At 37.3% G+C, this 24,261-nt stretch overlaps 1 protein-coding gene across 1 annotated transcript in view; it reads left to right on the top strand.

The window, feature by feature from the left end:
* CFTR (cystic fibrosis transmembrane conductance regulator (ATP-binding cassette sub-family C, member 7)) overlaps nt 1-24,261 on the top strand; it is a 216,327-nt gene that overhangs the window by 126,664 nt on the left and 65,402 nt on the right. Inside the window, exons 17-21 of the mRNA XM_010831223.1 lie at nt 12,356-12,393; nt 12,834-13,084; nt 16,023-16,102; nt 21,802-21,952; nt 23,078-23,305. Of these exons, the coding sequence (XP_010829525.1) occupies nt 12,356-12,393; nt 12,834-13,084; nt 16,023-16,102; nt 21,802-21,952; nt 23,078-23,305 (748 nt within the window). The remainder of the gene's footprint in view (nt 1-12,355; nt 12,394-12,833; nt 13,085-16,022; nt 16,103-21,801; nt 21,953-23,077; nt 23,306-24,261) is intronic.

Genomic DNA, 24,261 nt, shown 5'->3' on the forward strand with positions numbered 1-24,261 from the left:
TCGTTTTCTGAATGTTGAGCTTTAAGCCAACTTTTTCACTCTCCACTTTCACTTTCATCAAGAGGCTTTTGAGTTCCTCTTCACTTTCTGCCATAAGGGTCGTCATCTGCATATCTGAGGTTATTGATATTTCTTCTGGCAATCTTGATTCCAGTTTGTGTTTCTTCCAATCCAGCGTTTCTCATGATGTACTCTGCATATAAGTTAAATAAACAGGGTGACAATATACAGCCTTGACCTACTCCTTTTCCTATTTTGAACCAGTCTGTTGTTCCATGTCCAGTTCTAACTGTTGCTTCTTGACCTGCATACACATTTCTCAAGAGGTAGATCAGGTGGTCTGGTATTCCCATCTCTTTCAGAATTTTCCACAGTTGATTGTGATCCACACAGTCAAAGGCTTTGGCATAGTCAATAAAGCAGAAATAGATGTTTTTCTGGAACTCTCTTGCTTTTTCCATGATCCAGCAGATGTTGGCAATTTGATCTCTGGTTCCTCTACCTTTTCTACAACCAGCTTGAACATCTGGAAGTTCACGGTTCACATATTGCTGAAGCCTGGCTTGGAGAATTTTCACCATTACTTTACTAGCATGTGAGATGAGTGCAATTGTGCGGTAGTTTGAGCATTCTTTGGCATTGCCTTTCTTTGGGATTGGAATGAAAACTGACCTTTTCCAGTCCTGTGGTCACTGCTGAGTTTTCCAAATGTGCTGGCATATTGAGTGCAGCACTTTCACAGCATCATCTTTCAGGATTTGGAATAGCTGAACTGGAATTCTATCACCTCCACTAGCTTTGTTCATAGTGATGCTTTCTAAGGCCCACTACATATACATAAATATAAGTGTATATGTATATATGTAATTTTATATTATAAAATTATTTTGTTACTTCATACATAGTATATAAAATATACTTAAGCACATATCTTCTATATGAAGAGTTTTTAATAGAGTGATTCAAAACCTCAAAGTAGAACGCTCTGTATGAATTGAAATTAACAAAGAAAATTATTTGTACTAAATTTTAAACTCATTTAACTCTTATTAAATATGCTGATGATGAATCGCCAGCTTTAAAATACTACTTCCTCACAAAATTAAATAAATATATATTAGTGGCTTTGCAACCATTTTAAACAAGCCTTTCAAAGATTCAGATCACCCATTTGCTTCAGAATTCTTTTGTTTTCACGCCACTGCTGTGATCTCTCTACCATGCCCCTGGAAAAGAGACACATCAAATCACTAGGTTAAAATAAAAGAGGGGGTAGTACATCACCAGTTCAGCACCAGGTAAGAGGTTTCCGAATCTGGTTGGTGGATGAGGTTTTTCTCTAGGTCAGGAGGAGCCACTTAAATGTTAAAAGAGGCTTGGCAGAGGATGTCTGTGGTAAAGTGGCTTTGAGGCAGGATGGAAAATACCCTTCGATTGTCTAAAGGAGGCAATTGTAACTCAAAACCAGTCAATGGCTTCCCATAAGGAAATCTGGGATCAGTTTCACTAAAACTTATTTAACAACATAAGATGAAGATACAGATTTCTTTTTTTCCTGTAAACATTTTCTACTTTTTTAATGTGGGTCGTTGGTTAAAGTAAAACAAGCAGATGAACACTATGTGCATACGAGAAAACACATCTGGATTGGATTCAGCCTTGTATGACCACACTAGGTAAATCTCAGAGGATACTGCTGGATGTCTCCCACTGCAGAGCCTGAGTCCAGCATAAAGACCCAGGTTGCCTTCAGGGGAGATATGACTTGGGTGAAGTATTGCCTCTCCTGAGCGCATATAGTTCTATGCACACATCAAACCCAGGCTTAAAACTCCGTCATTGTCTTGTTGTTGTTTAGTCACTAAGTCGTGTCCAACTCTTTTGCGACCCCACGGACTATAGCCCGCCAGGCTCCTCTGTCTATGGGATTTCCCAGGCAAGAATACTAGAGTGGGTTGTCATTTCCTCCTTGAAGGGATCTTTTTGACTCCTGGACTGAACCCACATCTCCTGCATTGGCAGGCAGATTCTTTACCACTGAGCCACCAGAGAAGTTCCTGTTGTCTTATTAGGCTGTTTCTAACCTCAGTTAAGAAGTCTACATAAAATGTTATCACTCTTCCCTGACCAAGTAGTGGAAAATATCTAAAGGTATATACCAAAAGTTTTATATACCACTCTACCTATAAAGTGTTGGTTTCCAATTGGTCTTTGAGTTTTGATGATATCTTATCTTTTGCTCTCCTATTATTTTTACATTAATAAAACAAATGGAGGCTGGATGTGAGGTACAATACAGCAGAGTGTCACCTCTGGAATCAGACTGACCTGACTGTGAATTTTATTTCTGTGTTCTTAACACCATTTACACCGAACAAGTTAGATAACCTCTTTTAAGCCTCAGTTTCCTCATCTATAAAACGGAGGTTGTAATTGTACCCATTTCATAGGTCATTTCTGTGAGTGAAGAGATGATTATAAGGCACTTACTGTAGGGCTTGGCACATAGTGAGCAATGTTAGTTGCTATTCTGACTAATATCCTTAACATCTATCATCATTATAAAGCTCAAGCTAATTTGAAGTGAACAAATCCACAGCAGAGATATAATGAAATTTTCAAGAATCCCTTTTATACTTTAATGAAAATATGGGCTGAGTAACTTGACACTCTCACATGAGTAACAAATTGCACTGAAAAGTATTTTTAATTTACCTCATTAATCTCTGCCAGTTATGCCAAATGACCAGCATTAATGTGAATGAAACTCATTCCTGTGTCACATTTAATCTCAAACCAGCACTTTGTTAATAATCTGAACCCCTTCCTTGAAGATCAACATTGCTTGAATGTCTTTAGTTTTATGAGAAAAAATGGTTCTGTGAATGTGGTAGTGATTTATATTCACTTATAAGACCCTTGCCCATGCAAAGCTGTAGAGCTGAACTTATACACCTTTCAAAACAGTGTCAGTTCAGTTCAGTTCAGTCGCTCAGTCGTGTCCGACTCTTTGCGACCCCATGAATCACAGCACGCCAGGTCTCCCTGTCCATCACCAACTCCCGGAGTTCACTCAGACTCACATTCATCGAGTCAGTGATGCCATCTCATCCTCTGTCGTCCCCTTCTCCTCCTACCCCCAATCCCTCCCAGCATCAGAGTCTTTTCCAGTTAGTCAACTCTTCGCATGAGGTGGCCAAAGTACTGGAGTTTCAGCTTTAGCATCATTCCTTCCAAAGAAATCCCAGGGCTGATCTCCTTCAGAATGGACTGGTTGGATCTCCTTGCAGTCCAAGGGACTCTCAAGAGTCTTCTCCAACACCACAGTTCAAAAGCATCAATTCTTCGGCACTCAGCCTTCTTCACAGTCCAACTCTCACATCCATACATGACCACAGGAAAAACCATAGCCTTGACTAGACGGACCTTTGTTGGCAAAGTAATGTCTCTGCTTTTGAATATGCTGTCTAGGTTGGTCGTAACTTTCCTTCCAAGGAGTAAGCGTCTTTTAATCTCATGGTTGCAGTCACCATCTGCAGTGATTTTGGAGCCCAAAAAAACAGTGTATAGTTAATTAATTAGTGACTGAGCATAGAGCCTCTGAGCATATGTACAATATTATTAGCTCACTTACTCAAGATGACAGTGGTCCTTTGTCTTCAGGCTGGAATCCAAACTACAACACAGGATGTAAATGTTGTATAACTTCCCATTTTTAATTGAACTCACAATTATTGCAAAAACTTGTCTTTTTGTAGGAAAAAATTGATAACGTAATTTTCTAGGCAAGAAATAATAGATAAATGATGAGTCTTTTCAGGTCAGTGTCCTGAATGCATTTCCAATTAACTGACTCTCAAAATTTTGAATAACAAAAACTTAGTGATAGTAGACAAATAGTGACCATTTTCATTATGTGCATAGTTATACAGCTAAACAAATCATTCAGATGTTCACAGTTCTCTCATATTCTTTGAATCAAAATTTACATAATTTTTCTGTTCGACTAAGCTCCTTTCTTAATACTAGTGGGCCCTTTCTCATTACCACTGAAATATTTCATGTGAGCTTTGCATCATAGTACAGGTACTAATCCAGGAAGATAGTTTAGATCTTTTAAATATTGTTTAATAGAGCTTCATATTCAACATGATCAGAGACCCAGAGAAAAGTTAAGATCCACTTCTTCCTTTGTGAAAGTGATGTATCCATTTTTAATTTTCACAGGGGTCATACTTCAGTGTAGATTTGTAGTATATATAATTATAATTTTATAGAATGGGTTTTTGCAGAGGTTTTATTGTTTTAATGTATTTATTTTTAACTGAAGGATAATTTCTTTACAATATTGTGTTGGTTTCTGCCATACATAAACATGAATCAGCCATAGGTATACCAGGGAACATTTCATGCAAAGTAAAGGACAGAAATGGTATGGACCTAACAGAAGCCGAAGATACTAAGAAGATGTGGCAAGAATACACAGACAAACTGTATAAAAAAGATCTTCATGACCCAGATAATCACGATGGTATGATTGCTCACCTAGAGCTAGACACCCTGGAATATGAAGTCAAGTGGGTCTTCTGTGCATTCTTGCCACCTCTTCTTATTATCTTCTGCTTCTGTTAGGTCCATTTAGTTTCTGTCCTTTATTGTGCCCAAACTTGCATGAAATGTTCCCTTGGTATCTCTAATTTTCTTGAAGAAATTTCCCATTTCTTTCCCATTCTGTTGTTTTCTTCTATTTCTTTGCATTTTTCACTTAAAAGGCTTTCTTTTCTCTCCTTGCTATTCTCTGAAACTCTGCATTCATAGTCTTTCCCATTCTGTTGTTTTCCTCTATTTCTTTGCATTTTTCACTTAAAAGGCTTTCTTTTCTCTCCTTGCTATTCTCTGAAACTCTGCATTCATAGTCTTTCCCATTCTGTTGTTTTCCTCTATTTCTTTGCATTTTTCACTTAAAAGGCTTTCTTTTCTCTCCTTGCTATTCTCTGAAACTCTGCATTCATAGTCTTTCCCATTCTGTTGTTTTCCTCTATTTCTTTGCATTTTTCACTTAAAAGGCTTTCTTTTCTCTCCTTGCTATTCTCTGAAACTCTGCATTCATATAGTTCCTTTTCTCCTTTGCCTGTAGTTTCTCTTCTTTTCTCAGCTATTTGTCAGACCTCCTCAGAAAACCATTTTGCCTTACTGCATTTCTTTTTCTTAAGGATGGGTTTGATCACAGCCTCCTGTACAGTGTTACAAACCTCTGTCCATAGTTCTTCAGGCACTCTTTCTATCAGATCTAATCCCTTGAATCTATTTGTCACTTCCACTGTATAGTCATAAGGGATTTGATTTAGTGGCGTAGTGGTTTTCCCTAGGTTCTTCAATGGCGTAGTGGTTTTCCCTATGTTCTTCAATTTAAGTCTTAATTTTGCCATAAGGAGTTCATGATCTAAGCCACAGTTAGCTCCCGGTCTTGTTTTTGCTGACTGTACAGAGCTTCTCAATCATTGGCTGCAAAGCATGTAAACAGTCTCATTTCGGTATTGACCATCTGGTGATGTCCATGTGCAGAGACAGTTCTTGTGTTGTTGGAAGAGGGTGTTTTTTTATGACCAGCATGTTCTTTGGCAAAACTGTTAGCCTTAGCCCTTCTTCATTTTGTACTCCAAGGCCAAACAAACCTAGACAGCATATTAAAAAGCAGAGATATCACTTTGCCAACAAAGGTCTTTGTAGTCCAAGCTATGGTTTTTCCAGTAGTCATGTATGAATGTGAGAGTTGCTAAGAAGGCTGAGCACTGAAGAACTGATGCTTTCAAATTGTGCTGGAGAAGATTCTCCAGCAAGGAGATAAATCAATTGATCCTAAAGGAAATGAAACCTGAATATTCATTGTAATGATTGGTGCTGAACCTGAAGCTCCAAAATACTTTTGCTACCTACTACAATTAGACAGCTCACTGGAAAAGACCGACGCTGGGAAAGATTGAGGGCAATAAGGGAGAAGAGTGTGACAGGATGAGATGGTTGGATGACATTACTCACTGAATGGACATGAGTTTGAACAAACTCCAGCAGATAGTGAAGGACAGGGAAACCTGGCTTGCTGCAGTTCATGAGGTTGCAGTCAGACATGACTTAGCTACTGAACAACAACAAATTATCTATAGTGTGTTAATTTATTAAGTGAATCAGTATACCTTTATATTTTTGTGCTGTTTTCTTTATGATAGCATAGTATCTTCTGTTAAGTTCTTAGATATTAGAACCAAGGATACAGGCTTTAGAATTTCTATTATGTTGGTCTCTCTAGTGCTTCTATTTGGCAGTGCATCATTGACTAGATAGAAAAGAAATGCAAATAATGTAGGAGGCAGTGCCCACCTTTTCTTTTGCAACAACCAGAGTATATTATTGTTGCCTCAAATAACTAAAGATCACATTTGGTCCTTTTATGCCTGTGTTTTAAGAAATGTGTTAGAGAACTGCTATGTACTATTCTTAAATGACTTCCTCTCTGTTTCTTTTTAAAAAGTATGTTATTTTTATTTTTTACAATTTATTAATTTTGGGCCATTCTGCATCTTCATTGGTGTGGAGGCTTTTTTGGTGCATAGCTGTGGTGAGTTGGGACTGCTCTCTAAGTTGCAGCGAATGGGCTTCTCATTGCAGTGGTTTCTCTTGTTGCTGATTGCAGGCTCTAGGGCACATGGACTCGGTAATTGTAGCTCCCGGGCTTTAGAGCACAGGCTTAGTAGGGGCTTCCCTGGTGGTTCAGTGGTAAAGATTCCTCCTGGTGATGTAGGAGACAGGAGTTTAATCCCTGCTCTGGGAAGAGCCTGTGTGCTGTGCTGCAGCAAAGTCTGTCCTCTTTGTTTCTTAATGAGGAATCCCTCAATATATATTATGCTCCCATAATACCTTAATGATAGTTATACCTTTATTGATAGTAATACTTTCAAGGCAGTATTGCTTAGCAAGGGTCTATGTTTTAGGGCATGATTTAACCTGCAAAGCATTGAAATCTGTGATTAAGTCTTGACAAGGTGTCACTTTACTCTTACTGCCTCTTACTCTTTACTCATTCATTCAGCCACTTACTCATTCAACACATATTTTTCAAGTTCTTTCAATATGCCAAGCATGATTCTATATGCTCTGTTTACAGCGAAGACAAAACAGAACATACCAATGGATTACACCAATGTACTTATGTTTACAGTGTAAACAGAATTCACAATACTGTATTCCTTTGGTGAAAGCTCAAAATGCCAATACTGTTTTAACAGGTCTTCATTTAAACATAGATCTTCTTGTGTGGCTTGGAAGGTAGCTCTGAATTCTATAGATGTACAGAACTTATGAATTGGTTCTGGTTCTTTATACCACATAAAATGTCATCTGCATTTTAAAATGTTTTTAAAACATTTTAAAAATATTTTATGTGATTAGTATATAATTCCTTTCTGTTTAGTATATAATTTCTTTCTGTTTATATAATTATAAATAAAATTAATTTCCATTTTGTATTTAAATGTTTTAAAATAAAAAACATTTGTGTTTTTTAAGTATCTTCTTATTCATCCCTTCCTTTGTTTATTAAGGATAGATTTACTGAATGCCTACTATCTCTTGGATATTGTTATAGACACTAAGCTAAGCATGCAACGGGAAAGAGGACAGATGGCTCCTCCTCGATCTTATGAAGCACTTTCTGAGGGAGAAGACAGATGGTAAATAAGTTTTGATGGAAATAATCACAGAATGTAGTGAGTTCCATAAAGAGATAAATAGTGGGCTAAAATAAAGCTGGACAGAGAGGACAGGAAGGTCTTCCTGAAGAAATGACATTTAGTTGACACCTGAAGCATAAAAAGTACTCCAGACATGCAGAAACTGGGGCAAATACAAAGGACTTGGAGAAGTTTGGTGAATTGTGGAAACTAAGCGAAGGCCAGCACATTTGGAGGAATGGGAGAAAGTGGTGAGTGGCATATCATGTGGTGACACTGAAAAAGTAAATCAAAGCCAGGTCTGCAGAAGCATTCGCTGAAGAACTTCAGTTTTATTTTAAGTGCAATAGGAAAACTTGGAACGCCTTCTTTCAAGGTATGGTATGATTTTTTATGTTTAAAAAAAGATCACTGTGGTATATGGAAAATGGATTGGATAGGGACAAGAGGGAAGGTAGGAACATCTGTTATGACAGGAAAAGATAGCTCTTATTAACTAGGCTAAACAGCCACAGTGTTCAGACCCTTAAGGCATATTTAAAAGTCTACAGATATTTCAGTGAAATATTTAAGAGTATCTACTTTGAAGTTCATTGAAGTTCTTCATGATGGACCACCAGACCACCTGACCTGCCTCCTGAGAAATCTGTATGTAGGTCAAGAACCAACAGTTAGTACTGGACATGGAACAACAGACTGGTTCCAAATTGGGAAAGGAGTATGTCAAGGCTGTTTATTGTCACCCTGCTTATTTAACTTATATGCAGAGTACATCATACAAAAGGGCACGCTGGATGACACACCAGCTGGAATCAAGATTACCAGGAGAAATATTAATAACCTCAGATATGCAGATGACACCACCCTTATGGCAGAAAGTGAAGAGGAACTAAAGAGCCTCTTGATGAAGGTGAAAGAGGAGAGTGAAAAAGCTGGCTTCAATATCAACATTCAGAAAACTATGATCATGGCATCTGGTCCCATCACCTCATGGCAAATAGATGGGGAAACAGTGGAAACAGTGAGAGACTTTATATTCTTGGGCTCCAAAATCAGTGCAGATGGTGACTGCAGCCATGAAATTAAAAGATGCTTGCATGACAAACCTAGACAGTGTATTAAAAAGCAGCGACGTCACTTTGCCAACAAAAGTCACTTTGCCAAACATGGTTTTTCCAGTAGTCGTGTATGGATGTGAGAGTTGGACTATAAAGAAAACTGAGTGTTGAAGAATTGATGCTTTTGAACTGTGGTGTTGGAGAAGACTCTTGAGAGTCCCTTTGCAAGGACATCCAACCAGTCCATCCCAAAGGAAATCAGTCCTGAATATTCATTGGAAGGACTGATGCTGAAGCTGAAACTCCAATACTTTGGCCACCAGATGCGAAGAACTGACTCCTTAGAAAAGACCCTGATGCTGGAAAAGATTGAAGGCGGGAGGTGAAGGGGACAGCAGAAGAGGAGATGGTTGGATGGCATCACCTACTCAATGGACATAAGTTTGAACAAGCTCTGTTAGTTGGTGATGGATAGCAAAGCCTGGCATGCTGCAGTCCATGTGGTCTGAAAGAGTTGGACATGACTGAGTGACTGAACTGAACTGAAGTTCTTCATGATAGAATGTTGGATCATTATACCTCTTTTGGTTATATTCACATTTCTGAACCTTTTCTATACCCGATCTTGGCAGTGTTCTCTTTTCATGCCTATTTTCTTTTGTGGTGAGTGTCAGACTTGTACTGGCCCGGTTATGTAATGGTAGGTTCCTCCTATGTCTTGAATATATTCTTGCTCTAGTTCTCCATCACATCTTGTTTTTGAAACCATACTGTTGGAGTTTTACTACATACATCATCAACCTTTATCTATCACATCTCCAAGGATGTTTACTAGTTAATTTATCATAATAAGTCTTTCAGATATAGGCACTTGGCTTCTCTTTGAATATATATATACTATGGTCCTCTAGTCCCAACATGCCATTATTTTTTAAATCATACAGACAAATCATCTATATAATTTAAATCATGATTTAGCTTCTAAATACTGGCTACTAGTTTTTCATTTGTGGTCATTTGCAAAGTCTGTGAGTGATCATGTTGACTGTTCATGGATCTATCCTTAGAGAACACTGTCATCAGGCTCCTGATGATTAGACGGGTATAGAATAAGTGTATGCAGGTGGTGAGCATGTGCATGTGAGTGTGTCCAACTCTTTGCGACCCCATGGACTGCATCCCACCAGGCTCCTCTGTTCATGGACTTTTCCAGTCAAGAATACTGGAGTGGGTTGCCGTTTCCTCCTCCAGGGGATCTTCCCAACCCAGGGATCAAACCCACATCTCTCATGTTGCAGGCAGGTTATTTACCACTGAGCCACCTGGGAATAAGTACTCTGGCTAAAACCCTACGGAGCTAATAGGCTTAGTTTATTCATGCACTGTCCAGTACAGTATCCACCTGCTATGTGTGACAATGTAAATTAAGTTATTTAAAATGAAACAAAATATAACATTCAGTTCCCCAGTCACCCACACTGGCCACATTTCAAGGGATCAAGTGCCACTTGTATTAAGTGGTAATGACACCGAACAGTGCAGATATTGAACATTTCTATTTTTGTGGAAGTTTCTGTTGGACATTGCTGATCTAGACTATACCCTTTTCAACATAAGGAATGCTTCTTCAAACCCTAACAAAGCTGAAAATAATGACCTTTTTACTTTTGTTCTTTAGTCTTTCAGGACTTGTCATTCTATCTTAAACTGCATGAACTTTATAACCTCAGACATTTTAGAAATTAAATGCTAGAACTTGCCTGCTCAATTGTTTATACATGCCCCAGACATTTTTATTAAAGTCATTATGTCAAGTCCTTGGAAACGTTTGTGTTCCAGTCAGTAAAAGCAGTTTGGGTTGGTAGTTCCATAAGTGGTCTCTGTTGACAAGAGCCATGAAATACCTTTATATTGCACAGATTAGACCAGGGTCTTTGAACAACTGCTTTGGTTGTTCCATAGTAAATATTATAGAATATTTATTTCTTGGATTTACTCACATTCAGAGAAGTTGGAATGCCAACATTGTTGACACTTCTTTCATTGGAACAAAGAGGGACTACAATAACCAAAGGGTAACTGAGAAATATACCCTTTGATTTGATTAGTAATTTGATTAGTATTGGGAAATCAGAAAACATTTTTACTGGAACAGAGACTTTTGAAGTAGCAAGATTATTGTTCAGTTTCTTGTCATTTTGAATTCACTTGAATTTCAAGGAGACAAAGGTACTTTTTGTCAATAGGTGCATGGAGGCCATGTGTAATGAAAAAGTAGGAAATTGTGAATGATGCCATTAGCTTTTTCATTATGATACTCCAATCTGATAGGCAAATTTACATAAAGTGGGGCTTCCCTCGTAGCTCATCAGTAAAGAATCTACCTGCAATGCAGGAGACATTGGTTCAATTCCTGGGTCTGGAAGATCTCCTGGAGAAGGAAATGACAACCCACTCCACTTCTTGCTTGGAGAATCCCACGGACCGAGAAGCCTGGCAGGCTACCGTCCATGGGGTTGCAAAGAGTCAGACACGACTTAATGACTAAACCACCACTATATACTATTTAGACTCTAAGACTTCATAATGTAATTTCTTAATTACTGCTAACTATTCTCCATAGTTTTTATGTGATACTGTTAAATGCTTAAGTTGATTATGAAATAATACATAGATTTCTTATAGCAAGCATATTTGTTTCTCCCCTATTTGTTTTTGGTCTGTGTTCATTTTCAAATTTTTTTATTTTGCTTACAGTTTCTCCTATTTTTCTATTTGATTCTTTGTTAAAGTTATTATTGGCCTAATTGCATACTATCAGTCTTATAATTGTGTAAATATTTCTAGTATTATGATTGTGTTGGTATCATCGCAAGATTGTTTCCCCACAGTGTTTTAGGAAATTGGAATGCCAAATTGAAATAGAACAGAGTTCAGATAATAAACAAATGATAGTTCATTTTTTTTAGTTATGATATAGAATATATGTTCCTCAGCCAAAAATTTCCACCATGAGAAAGCCCACATAGTGCCAGTAGTATGTTTTAATGTGAATGCACTTTATTAAAACACTGTGAATTTTTGCCCTTTTGAAATGTTAACCAAGTTTCCTGAATATGTATCTCATCCTTTCTCATAACTAATTGGACTTATAGTTATGAGTCCCTCATAATCATTGTATGACAAATTAAATTATTTATAGCCACCAACGAGATCAATTATCTGCCAGCAGTCTGAGAGTAATCTCTTCATAAGAAACAAACTTTATTACTTAAAACATTTAACTCCAGTGTTAGCTCTTCTGTGAGGTTCAATGAATAGTTCCTGTTGAATGAAGGAGAGAAATGAATAAGTATTTTATTCGGTGAAATTTGAATTCCATTAGCTTAACATGGTCTCACCTCAAATAGTTCCTAGAACAATTATGGCAGCTTTTGGACCCAGGAAAGTAAAGCCAAGGAAAATAAAATTGCGTGTATTTTGATATTGGTCATGATGGAATTAGAGGTGGGTGTGGGAAAAATGGGAAAAGAGGATGGAAAAAGTCAAGTGTGTGTTGTTCCCTTCCAGGTGGCTGCTTCTTTGGTTGTGTTGTGCCTATTTCCGAAGTGAGTATTCCATGTCCTATTGTGGATTGTATTTTGTTTCTGTTGATTATTTGGGTTTTATTAAACATTGTAATTTCTACTCTGCTTCATTTCCCCACAGTAATGTAGTAGAGAATTGAGTTCTTTTGTTTAAAATTGTGTGTGCAGTTTTTGTAGCTCATTATCAATTTTTAAAAGATTTAGTCGTGTTTAGTTTCCATAAAATGCAATAACAATGTTTGAGATGACCTTGCAAAGTTAGTATTTGAAATTTTATCTATTTCAGTGGTGGAAAGCTTAGTCTGCTTTCTTGCAATAGTAAGTCCTTCAGGTTAAAGGCATAAATTCTGCTAATGAAATATGTTGTATTTCTTTGGACTCAAATTCAGCATCATTTACATGTATAGGTAATTCATTAGAAAAGTTTGGTTGTCAAATAATAATTTCCTTTTGCTTTACAGAATATTTTTTCAAGACAAAGGAAACAGTACTAAGAGTGCAAATAACAGTTATGCAGTGATCATCACCAGCACCAGCTCGTATTATATTTTTTACATTTATGTGGGAGTGGCTGACACTTTGCTTGCTCTAGGACTCTTCAGAGGTTTACCACTGGTGCATACTCTAATCACAGTGTCAAAAACTTTACACCACAAAATGCTACAGTCTGTTCTTCAAGCCCCTATGTCAACCCTCAACACGTTGAAAACAGGTACTTAACTAGATGTACAAGATGAAGCTGCTGCTCCTCCACAAAGAGGGCCTATAAGTTGGTTGATTTTGTAGTGATAACACTGGCTTTTGCATGGAGGCATTTACCCTTCGTTGAGCTTCCTTATGTTGGGCGTGGGCCTGTCTCGGGTATTATAGGCTCTCAGGTACTGTCACTCTTCATATTTCTGTTTATTAGAGTAGCACAGTTTGTTAGGACATGATGCTGATGGGACTATAGCAGCAGAAGCAGCCCCTTCTGAGTCAAATATCCTTCTCTCTTCAGGTATTTGAGCTAGCTCCCTTCTAGGTATCTTGTTGTCAATGTATAGTGCTGTTTAAAAGGGGAGATGATTTGAAGAGATCCAAAAAGCAAAATTCTTTTACTAATGAAGTATTTTGATGAGATAGAGTAATCTAGTTTCATATAACTGTTCAAAGATAATCCCATAAATTCATTCCAGGTTTTATTTTAAATGGGTTGGGGTATCCCAGATATATTTTGAAAATACTTTTGACACTATCATAGAGGTTGGTAAAGGAGTACAAGCTTTTAGTTATAAGATCAGTAAGGTCTGAAGATCTAGTGTATAATGTGGTGACCATAATTGATAAGAACTGGAATATTTGATTATAAAGGAAAAAATAATTTCCAAGTCAGAGTTTTAGAGTAATTTGTATCTAAAAACCTCAAGATAAGAATTAACCATCATTTTTTTTCTGTGTAATAACATTTCAGTGTTAATATTCAAGAGGATCTTCCTTATATTTATTCTGAAGCCCTCGTGTGTCACCAAAGTCTTGCCCCATTTGGATATACTCATCACCATGCTTCCATTTTAGAGCTAAGATGTTTTAGACCTAAAAGGGAATGTCCAATTACCTTCATCCAGTGATTTCATTTTTTTTCAATGGGAGAGCTGAGCTCCAGAGAAGGTAGGGGTTTTACCCAAGATTCTAGCAGTGAGAAACAGGCAATGAGATATAATGGAAGGAGCATGGGCATTGTTTGAGCTCTGTCTTGTCCTCTTAAGGGTGATCATCATGGGCAAGTTACTCTTCTGAGACTTGCATCCACATCTGTAAAATGAGAAAAGGAATTCTTATCTCAAAAGACCATTGTGAAATGAAACAAGGTCATCACCTACTGGCCATTACATAGCCAACATCAGGTCAATGCCAATTACCCACTCTTATTCCCTTTCTATTGTTTCCCATCTGAAATATACTAAGCACCAGAATGATGTTTTTTTTTTCTTTTTTTTACCAAAGTGAGTTTCATTTTCTACACAAAATAAATACCATAGGCTACTCCCCCCACAATTTTTTATTTATTTATGAAAAGGTATACAAATATGATTGATTAAATATGCTAAATAATGTATCATTAGTAAGGACTAGGAGATAGTGACAGAAAATAAGCATTGGATAATTCCTACATAAAGCTTTTTGCTGAGGGCTCAGATTGACACAAAATAAATGTGACATGGTCCCAGTGACCTCTCAAAATCTGCAATCTAGAAAAAAGAGATAAGACATGTGTACAAGCAACTATACAACATGTATATAATTATTATAACACAGAAGTGCTGACAAGATATAGCAAAGGTATTCAGTGTGCCCAGAGGAGGAAGGGATTAATTTGAACTGGTGCAAACATTGATGTGTCCTTGCCAGAGAGGCATTTTGAATAGGGCCATGAAGAAGACAATATTTTTTAGCAAGTAGAGATGAGGGGAAAGGGTTTTCAGGCAGAGGGAACCATATGGAAAGTGCAAAGAAATAGGAGAGAGTAAAGTGTGTTTAAAGAATAAACCAGATTGAAACAGAATGTTTGAAAAGAGGAAGCTTGTTCCTCGGGTGACTTAAGGTCAAAATCATGGAAGTTATTAAGTATTAAACTAAGAAATTACGACTTTATCCTGCAGTTCATGGGGGAGGGTACATGATAAGATTCAATCTTATCAAAAACAATCTGTACAGTATTATTATACTTTAATTGTATGTCTAACTAACCCCTAGGCGATGAATTCCTTAAGGGCAAGGAGCATTGGCTGATCCACATCTGTTATCTCAGTGCCTAGCATTGTGCCCAGTGCCCTGTAGACACTCCATGTGTGACATTGTTTTCACTGAAGGAAAAAATGATCAGACTTACAAATGTGAGTCTGTAATTTAGAAGACAGGCTGAAGTTAAATTGTCAGTGAAGACGGTAAAAAAGGAGAACATGGCCAAAGAGGGCCACATGGTGGGCAGGGAGGGTTTGAGAACAGGTTGTGCTGAGGTGTGTCAGAAAGGTGTGGAAGTTGAAAATTAGGGAGGCTCTACATTACGAAACAAGGGAATGATGAAAGCACAGCCAGAAAATTATCACAAAACTCAGGCTTGTAAGTGTGGGATTATAGTAGTAGAAGGGTGCCTGTTCCTGACGTAATTTGTGATAGGGCTCTGTTAGAGACGTTGGGCTTTGCATGAATCTTACAGCAATCTTTATTTCATAAAAGTTTACAAGTAGAGACAAAAATTTGAACACAGAGTTATTTAGAGTCTTTGTATAAAAAGTTTCTTAGAATCCTTTCTGTTTGTTGTCATTCAGTCACTAAATCATGTCCGATTCTTTGTGACTGCACGGACTGCAATGCATCAGGCTCCCATCCTTCACTGTCTCCCAGAGTTTGCACAAACTCATGTCCATTGAGTCGGTGTTACCATTCAACCATCTTCTCATCCTCTGATGCCTCCTCCTCCTCCTGCCCTCAGTCTTTCCCAGCATCAGAGAATCCTTGTAGAACACTGAAATTGTCTATAGCCTTATACTTCTGATTATATGTTCATTTGTATTTGAGTTCTGAGTCCTTCTGCTATGATCCAAGTTTATCAAATTTTGATATATCTTTTAAGATTACTAGTTTTTGAAGAATGTTTCTTTACCTTGCAGGTGGGATTCTTAATAGATTCTCCAAAGATATAGCAGTTTTGGATGATCTTCTGCCTCTTACCATATTTGATTTTGTTCAGGTTTGTAAAAATAAGTATTATTAAGTGACTTCACTTTGTTGCACTTTTTAAAAGTATTTAGAAAAATTATAAAGAGTAAATTCTTGCTTATTTTTCATTTGGTTAAGAGTTTGAACCGTGTCTAGTATATGAATCTTCTCAATATTAAAAAAAAATCTTCAAGATAGTCATAAATTTAGTAAATTCAATAATAAGTCAAAACTGTTTACCTGACCAACGTGTGCTGTTGTGCTAAGTTGCTTCAGTCATGTCCAACTCTTTGCAACCCCATGGCCTGTAGCCCACCAGGCTCCTCTGTCCATGGGATTCTCCATGCAAGAACACTGGAGTGGGTTGCCATGCCATCCTCCAGGGGATCTTCCCAACCCAGGGATTGAACCCAAGTCTCTTAAGTCCTGCATTGGCAGGTGTGTTCTTTACCTCTAGTGCCACCTGGGAAGCCCTTACTTGACCAGAACCTAAGGCAATTCCTCATTTAGATATAATAGCTCTCTACTTAGAAGTGATTTAAGACTTATAACAGACTACTTTCCCCCAAATCACTGTCCATGAAGTGTGACGTTTTTGACACTGGCATCACCTTTGATAGAAGTCACCTACATTCAGATGGCCTAGGTTACAATGACGATCAGTTGGTTTCCTGGTGGGCTATAGTTTCACCCAAGCTCATCCATGAACAACTTTGGCACAGATGGCTAGTTAGCAGTCTCACAGTAAGGACCATAATGCTGGGACAGAAGTATAGGTAAGTTTTCAGGCAGGTGAGGGAGGAAGGAAAAATTCAGGATTAGTGAGGATTATCCCTGGGTTATAGATCTGAAGGCATCTCCAGCACAGGCTGACTCTGAGCATGTGTCCTGGGATGGGAAGACTGATGGTGAAATGGAGCAGGGAAGAAGATAAAGGTGACCTAGGGGTAACCACATTAGGATTCCATTAAGTGATAGAACTTGAGTGTTGTAAGTTGATAACCTTGGCTATTAAACCAGGTTTGAAAGCAGATTCCTGGCTGGCTTGGGTTGAGCCTCAGGGAGTAAACGACAAAGCAGTCTCAGTGACCTCCTTGGAGATAGTTGGAACAGGATGCTACCCATCTCGGGATGAGTGGCCCCTTTCTCCTCATCCCCCATCCCTCCTCCCAATCCCACCACTGAGAACCTGTGAAATAAAATAAAGGCTGCCACTTTTGTCTGTATATACAACAATATTGGCAGGTGCACAAAAACCAGATTGCCAGTTTGCCTCATCTGAAATGATTGGCACAGCCAAACACATTAACCATTCCAAGTGAACTTTAGTATTTTGAGTTTCCTTCAGTTACTCTGTTTAGGGATATAACTCAGCAGCTGCTGCTGGAATTCATTAAAAAAAAGCTTTGAGTTCATCATGTAAAGAAGTGTTGCCCATGTCTTTAATTTCTGGACATTTCTTCCTTGTTCTATGCTTATAAATAACCGGACTGAAATATAATATTAAATCAGTTAAAAAATGGAACGTGGACATCCTGACATGATTGCAAAAGGATTCGTGAATGTTAACCCTTGCTAATTTTTTCTTTAAAAACTTTTGTAGCCTGCAGAGTATTTTCTGAATCAGTGTAAGATTGATTTCAGAAATCCTTTGGGAGAGTTTCTTTTTGAACATGTATTTTATGAATTAGCACTTTTTGACACATGTGATGGTCTCATCCTTTCTCTTACAGCAATTTGAATAGTTTCTGCTCAACTTCTAGTGTTTTGGGGTTCACTAGTCATTGCCTCATAAGTGATTGGGCAGGGTTCCTTTATGTTGATTTCCCTATTTTGTTTAGAAGAGGCTCTCACATTATGGAAGCATGATATGCAAATCAAATACAATAAAAATCTGATTAATTTTGATTTTATTAAAAAATGCATGCATTAGAGAGGTCCTTTAACTTGTGAGGTCTGTTGGTTATACTTATGTTCAAGTTAATGAAATTCCTTTCTAGTCACATTTCAGAAACAGGTTTTTCACAGAATAAGGCACACCTATGAATTTCTTTTTTCCAAAAAAGTATAATTTATACTAACTCTAGTTCTTAACATTTGATAATATTCTGGGAAGTTTGCTTTCTGGCTTGGACATTGTATAGTGAAAATGAAAGATCCAGATTCTGTTTTGCAAATAACACTATTTATTTTACCTTGAGTAAGACACTTAATCTCTAAGGATCTCAGGTTTCTAAAATGAGGAAGATGTCTGATGATGATCACTTTCAGTACCAAAGTCATATGCTTCAGATTGTCATACTGGAAATGGATCATAATGTGACAAATTTGAACTTGAAGCCACACAGAAAAAAAATGTATCCTAGCATCCTATTTATATCTGTGAGCTTCCTAGGTAGCTCAGTGGGTAAAGAATTCACCTGCAATGCAGGGGACGTGTGTTTGATCCCTGGGTTGGGAAGATCCCCTGGAGGAGGGCATGGCAACCCACTCCCACAGTGTTCTTACCTGGAGAATCCCCATGGACGGAGGAGCCTGGCAGGCTACAGTCCATAGGGTCACAAAGAGTCGGACACAACTGAGCACATGTAGAATTTATCTCTATGTTTGAGTGCCAGATTTTTTTTCATGAAACAGAAGCCTGTACATCTTAAAATGTGCAAATCTTCTCTTTTCAACCTCAAAACTTTAGGTTTTTTAATTTCTTCTGTCTTAATACAGTGAGCCCTTCTACTTTGATCTCTGCTGTCTTTTACATCTTTCCCCCTCTTATTCATTCTGTTAATTCCAATAATCTGTTACTTAAAAATTCTCAAGGGCTATCAATTATGAACTAAATTGCAGATCTGGTGTTCATTGCCTGGTTTTAAATAGATATTTATCAATCAGTCAGTTACTTAATGCACCTTCTAAATGGTTTTGAAGTGATCCTTCATTCTTATCATCTGCTCCAGTTACGCAGGCAACAGCATGTGCCCTTCTGTGTCAGGAATACTTTGAAGCCGTTTTTGGTGGATGAAAATGGTGCCTTGCAGGTTTTATAGTCTGTTGATATTTTTTCCCCTAGAATTTTAGGACTTTGATAAGCTTGAATGGGAATTAAGATCTGTGCTCATATTTCCATCTTGTATTTAAATCTATTTATTTATTTTGCTGTCCTCTCTTTAATACCCCTGGTCTGGTATGACTTGTTTCTTATTCACTACGAATTACAAGCTAGGACAGAATTTGAAGTTTCTTTGTGTAGTTAGAATACCAAGGCATATTAAACTAGTGCCTTTAGTTTTGCATAAGTGCTAAATTATTACCTTCTGACCTCAGTGCCTAAGGATGACTCCTTACAGAGCAGATTGAGTTGTTTTCCTCAAAGCTTAGACTTAGTTTTTCACTTCTCAGTTAGGGCTATATTACAAATGATTATAATCACTGGAAGTCTACCTTGTGACTATTTCATCACTTCCAGTTGTTCCCACCTTCTCCATTATTCTCAAACCTTCTGTTGTATTGGTTGGGTCGGCTACACAATTCTTCCTGTTGTATTGTAACACAGTTACAATTCATTCCTAAGAATATCAACCATATCAGCAATAATTTAAAAAACAATGATCACTTTCCCCACCCATTGTTATAACACAAAAGCTCCTGATTTGAATTAACGGTAAAAATAGCAGCAGACAAACGAACATAGTGCTCTTTACAATTGTCAACAGTAAACAGATGAACAAAGCCTGATCCTAGTGAAACAGCTGAATGTTTCTGTGCTGCAAATGCAACAGTATTTATCTTTCAGACATACTGGTGTTTAATACAGTGGCCCATTTAACTTAAAATGTAGTTCCTAGTAAATACTGCTTGGAAGTTAATTTTTCTGTTTTTTTTTCCGTAAGACTCTCTTTCTGAGAAACGCATATCCTCAGTTAAAAAACTGAATCCTTTGCATTGATGAAGTCTTGTCGTGTAATAACTAGGGTGATTGAGGCTTTCTCATTGTACTGGTGGCTCTTGTAGGGCAAGAGCAGAAGAGAGGACTTTCCTTAAATTGGCTTTCCTGATAGCTCAGTTGGTAAATAATCCGCCTGCAATGCAGGAGACCATGCTTCGATCCCTGGGCTGGCTACCCACTCCTGTATTCTGGCCTGGAGAATTCCATGGACTGTATAGTCCATGGGGTTGCAAAGAGTCAGACATGACTGAGTGATTTTCACTTTTACTTTCCTTAAATTATTGTCGTCATATGCAGTTGGTCCAGGGTCTGGCACAGCAAAGATTTTTCGGAGTATTTGTTGAACAAAAATGAGTGAAGGGCTGGTACTGTAGAATTTGATGATGGACACATTAGAGGCATTTTCTCTATTAAACCTATCATTGAGATATGATCATCTGAGGCTTTAGATGAAAATAGCAACCCATTCAAAGAAGATTTATGCAGATGTTACACCCTCATTCATGTTTCCATCTGCCAAAATGTTCTGTATTTCTGCATCAGCTGGAAAGTGTATGTGTCACCCATGGGAGCTGGTAGAGAACTGGATTGCTGATTGTCAGATAGATGTTATGATAGGTTTATTTTTCAACCCTTATAGTGACAGTTACTTTATACTTTATTCACATGGGTTATTAGGGAGCAAATGCTGGCAGATTTTTTTTTTACTTTTTTATACATATGGATTTAGTGTCACTTGGAAATATAGAATTTAAGCCTTTAACTTGATCTGAAGAACACCAGTGTAATCAACTTGTTTCTGAGACTGCCCACATGGCTTCACTTTTGGGGTGGATAATGTGAAGAACTCTCTCTAATGAATGGGCTTGACTTAAACACAAAATTAATTTGATAATACACAAGAGAAAAAATGATCTGATTTCAAATTAAATCAGCCCTACCCCCAAAATCTTCCTTTTGTTTTTGAGCATCAGGGTCATCTTCAGTTGTTTTAAGGGCCAAGAACAAAAACAGTAAGTGGAGTAAAATTCAAGTATAATTTTTTTCAATCTTAAATGTTAATCATCTGGATTCAGAGAAATCAAGTAGCTTACCTAGATGACCATTCATACTAAAATTATTTTAAAATAAAAAGTTTATTTTAAAAGTATAAAACAGTCTTATGGACTTTGTGGGAGAGGGAGAGGGTGGGAAGAATTGGGAGAATGGCATTGAAACATGTAAAATATCATGTATGAAACGAGATGCCAGTCCAGGTTCAATGCACGATACTGGATGCTTGGGGCTAGTGCACTGGGACGACCCAGAGGGATGGTATGGGGAGGGAGGAGGGAGGAGGGTTCAGGATGGGGAACACATGTATACCTGTGGTGGATTCATTTTGATGTTTGGCAAAGCTAATACAATTATGTGGAGTTTGAAAATAAAATAAAATTAATTAAAAATAAATAAATAAATAAAAGAAGCCCAGGCAAGAAAAAATTACATTCATTTAAAATTTGTCATACAACACTTTAAAGGGTATAGGAAGTGAAAATATACTAAGATACAAGAATACCATGTTTTCTAAAATATTATTATGAGCAACCTAAGCAATTTTTGGAATTTTGATAGAACTTATGAAAAATGTGCTTTAATGTGACCACTTTCCCAGTAGAAAGATACCTTCCCTGTCTTTAAAATGGAACAGAGCGTGAAAACCTTGTTTAGGAAACATTGGTAACATACCTTGTCCCTTTGCAACATGGAAATATTTACTTATCCCTGTGTTGTCTTTGATCCTACAGTTGTTATTAATTGTGATCGGAGCTGTGGTGGTCGTCTCAGTTTTACAGCCCTACATCTTCCTAGCTACAGTGCCAGTGATAGCGGCTTTTATTCTCTTGAGAGCCTACTTCCTCCACACCTCCCAACAACTCAAGCAGCTGGAATCTGAAGGTACGGTACAGCTAGTGACATGCCCACAAGAGCTACCTGTGGATATTTATCTGCAATGCATCTAGTTTTCAAAACGTTTTTCCTGTTTTTAAACTTGCATGATATGACAATGAGTTTTAAAAATGTATATTTCAACTTTGATTCAGGGCCATTTCTGTACATTCTCATCATATATACCTCTCCTGGTTCTTATATTTTGTTAATAAATAATTTTTATTATAACAAGTAATTAACAAATAGCAAATTTATTAATAAATAGCAAATTTATTAACAAAACTGTTATTAAATATTATTTTTGAGAATTTGACCATTGCCTTCTTTCAGATTTAAAATGTAGTGTTAAACCACAAACTCTGCAAAAAAATCTAAGTATATAAAAGGAAACAGTAAATTATAAAACACATGTAGATTATTTTTATGAATTAATGACTATGTGACTTTATTTTGAATTTAAAACGAGTATATGGAGTCTTAGGAGGCTGGATGTATATGATATCTGTTCTTAATTCTATAAATTAAAAATTGAAACCATAGTGCCACTATTTCTAAAGGTTTGTCTGTGTTCCTAAATGAGACTGGACAAAGTTCTTTCCAGACACCTTTGCTTTCTCTCCAGGGATCTGCCTTTTGGTGCACACCCAAACACTGCTTGAGCTCTTTGGAAAGCTCATTGTTCAATAACAGCCTTTGCTTAGGTGCATTTTCAGGGGATATATTTCCAGTGTGCTTCTACATTGAAGGTTATTTGCTAAATTAAGTCACACAGACTTTCTTAATTGAGGCATTGAATGAATTGTCTCAAAAGAAAAACATTTTCAGCAGTGATTAATTTAGGATTAGTCAGATAAACAATACCCAGTGGTAGCCAAGGAATATGAATTAATAATGGCAACGATTTTATAATAAGTTTCCATCCATGGTAACCAAGTTAAAAAGGAAGGTAACTCATTAAAAAAAATAACAGATTGCATCTATTCAAAATTTGAGTCACAATGAAAAGCCTTTCCAATGATGTCCATTGTTTGATTACTTGTTTGATTACTCATTAAGTTAATGTTTCGAAAGTAATAATTTGCATTATGTATTTACATGACTTACATTGTTCTCTATGGAAATATTTCACAGGCAGGAGTCCAATTTTCACTCATCTTGTTACAAGTTTAAAAGGACTATGGACACTTCGTGCCTTTGGACGGCAGCCTTACTTTGAAACTTTATTCCACAAAGCTCTGAATTTACATACTGCCAACTGGTTCTTGTATCTGTCAACACTGCGCTGGTTCCAAATGAGAATAGAAATGATTTTTGTCATCTTCTTCATTGCTGTTACCTTCATTTCCATTTTAACAACAGGTACTATGAACTCAACTGTTTAGCTAAGCATTTAATTTAAAGCTTTGTCAGCCAGTAAAATGCTGCATTCATGTAAGTTAACATTTTTAGGTATCATTAAATAGATTTTTTTAGTTTATTAATCAAAAATTTGTTTATTGTTGAATGAATGATTTCTTTGAATTAGAGCTGTATGCAGTTGAAAAACTTAGATAGATATATTTCATCACAAGTAAAATGAAGACCTATATAGACAAGTGAGCTCTTCTAATGAAAAAAGTTGAATTACTGAGCTTTAAGAAGTGTTGAGATATATATGTTACAGTGGATGAAGATTCCGAGGGACTGCCAAACAGAACAGAATTCTGTTCAAACAAAATGAAGCAAATGTTGGAGAGTTCCAGGAGGGCCTTGTGGGCAGAAGGCACACTGCACCTCCACGGGAAATGGAACAGTCATGGAGAGTCATACTCAGAGCTTCCCATCTCTGGAGGCCAGATGCCAGCCATGCCCATTCCTTTCTGTGGCCACTTCATTCATTTCTCTTTCTCTAAAGACTGGTTTGGCTAATGTGCCAGGGCTGTGCAACAGGGACCTGGTATGGCCTTTCCAGTCAGGGCCCTTGAGTAAACAGCTGAGTTCCTCTGTCCAGTTACCAAGTATTGACAAGAACAGGGAACAGGCTTATATTGGTCCACCTGCAGTCCCACAGGTGCTGAGAGAGTAGTGGATTCCTCACCTTCATCGTTCCCTCAGCCCAAGGCTTTGGGAAATGACTCTGCAAAAGGATTCAAGGGGGCAGGCAAATCCTTAAGTAAATCCTTAGCAGTACAATAGTTTGGGGCAACCTTAAAACAAAATAAAGTTTCTTTTGTGGTTCAGAATTAAACAATTTTTTAATTAAGTTATTTGAAACAGGATCCAAGAGGGCTGAATGAACAAGGATTTGTTAACAGCGAAATCACACCAATATATCA

Source organism: Bison bison, unplaced genomic scaffold, assembly GCF_000754665.1.
Source record: "Bison bison bison isolate TAMUID 2011002044 unplaced genomic scaffold, Bison_UMD1.0 scf7180017864525, whole genome shotgun sequence".
Taxonomy (NCBI): domain Eukaryota; kingdom Metazoa; phylum Chordata; class Mammalia; order Artiodactyla; family Bovidae; genus Bison; species Bison bison.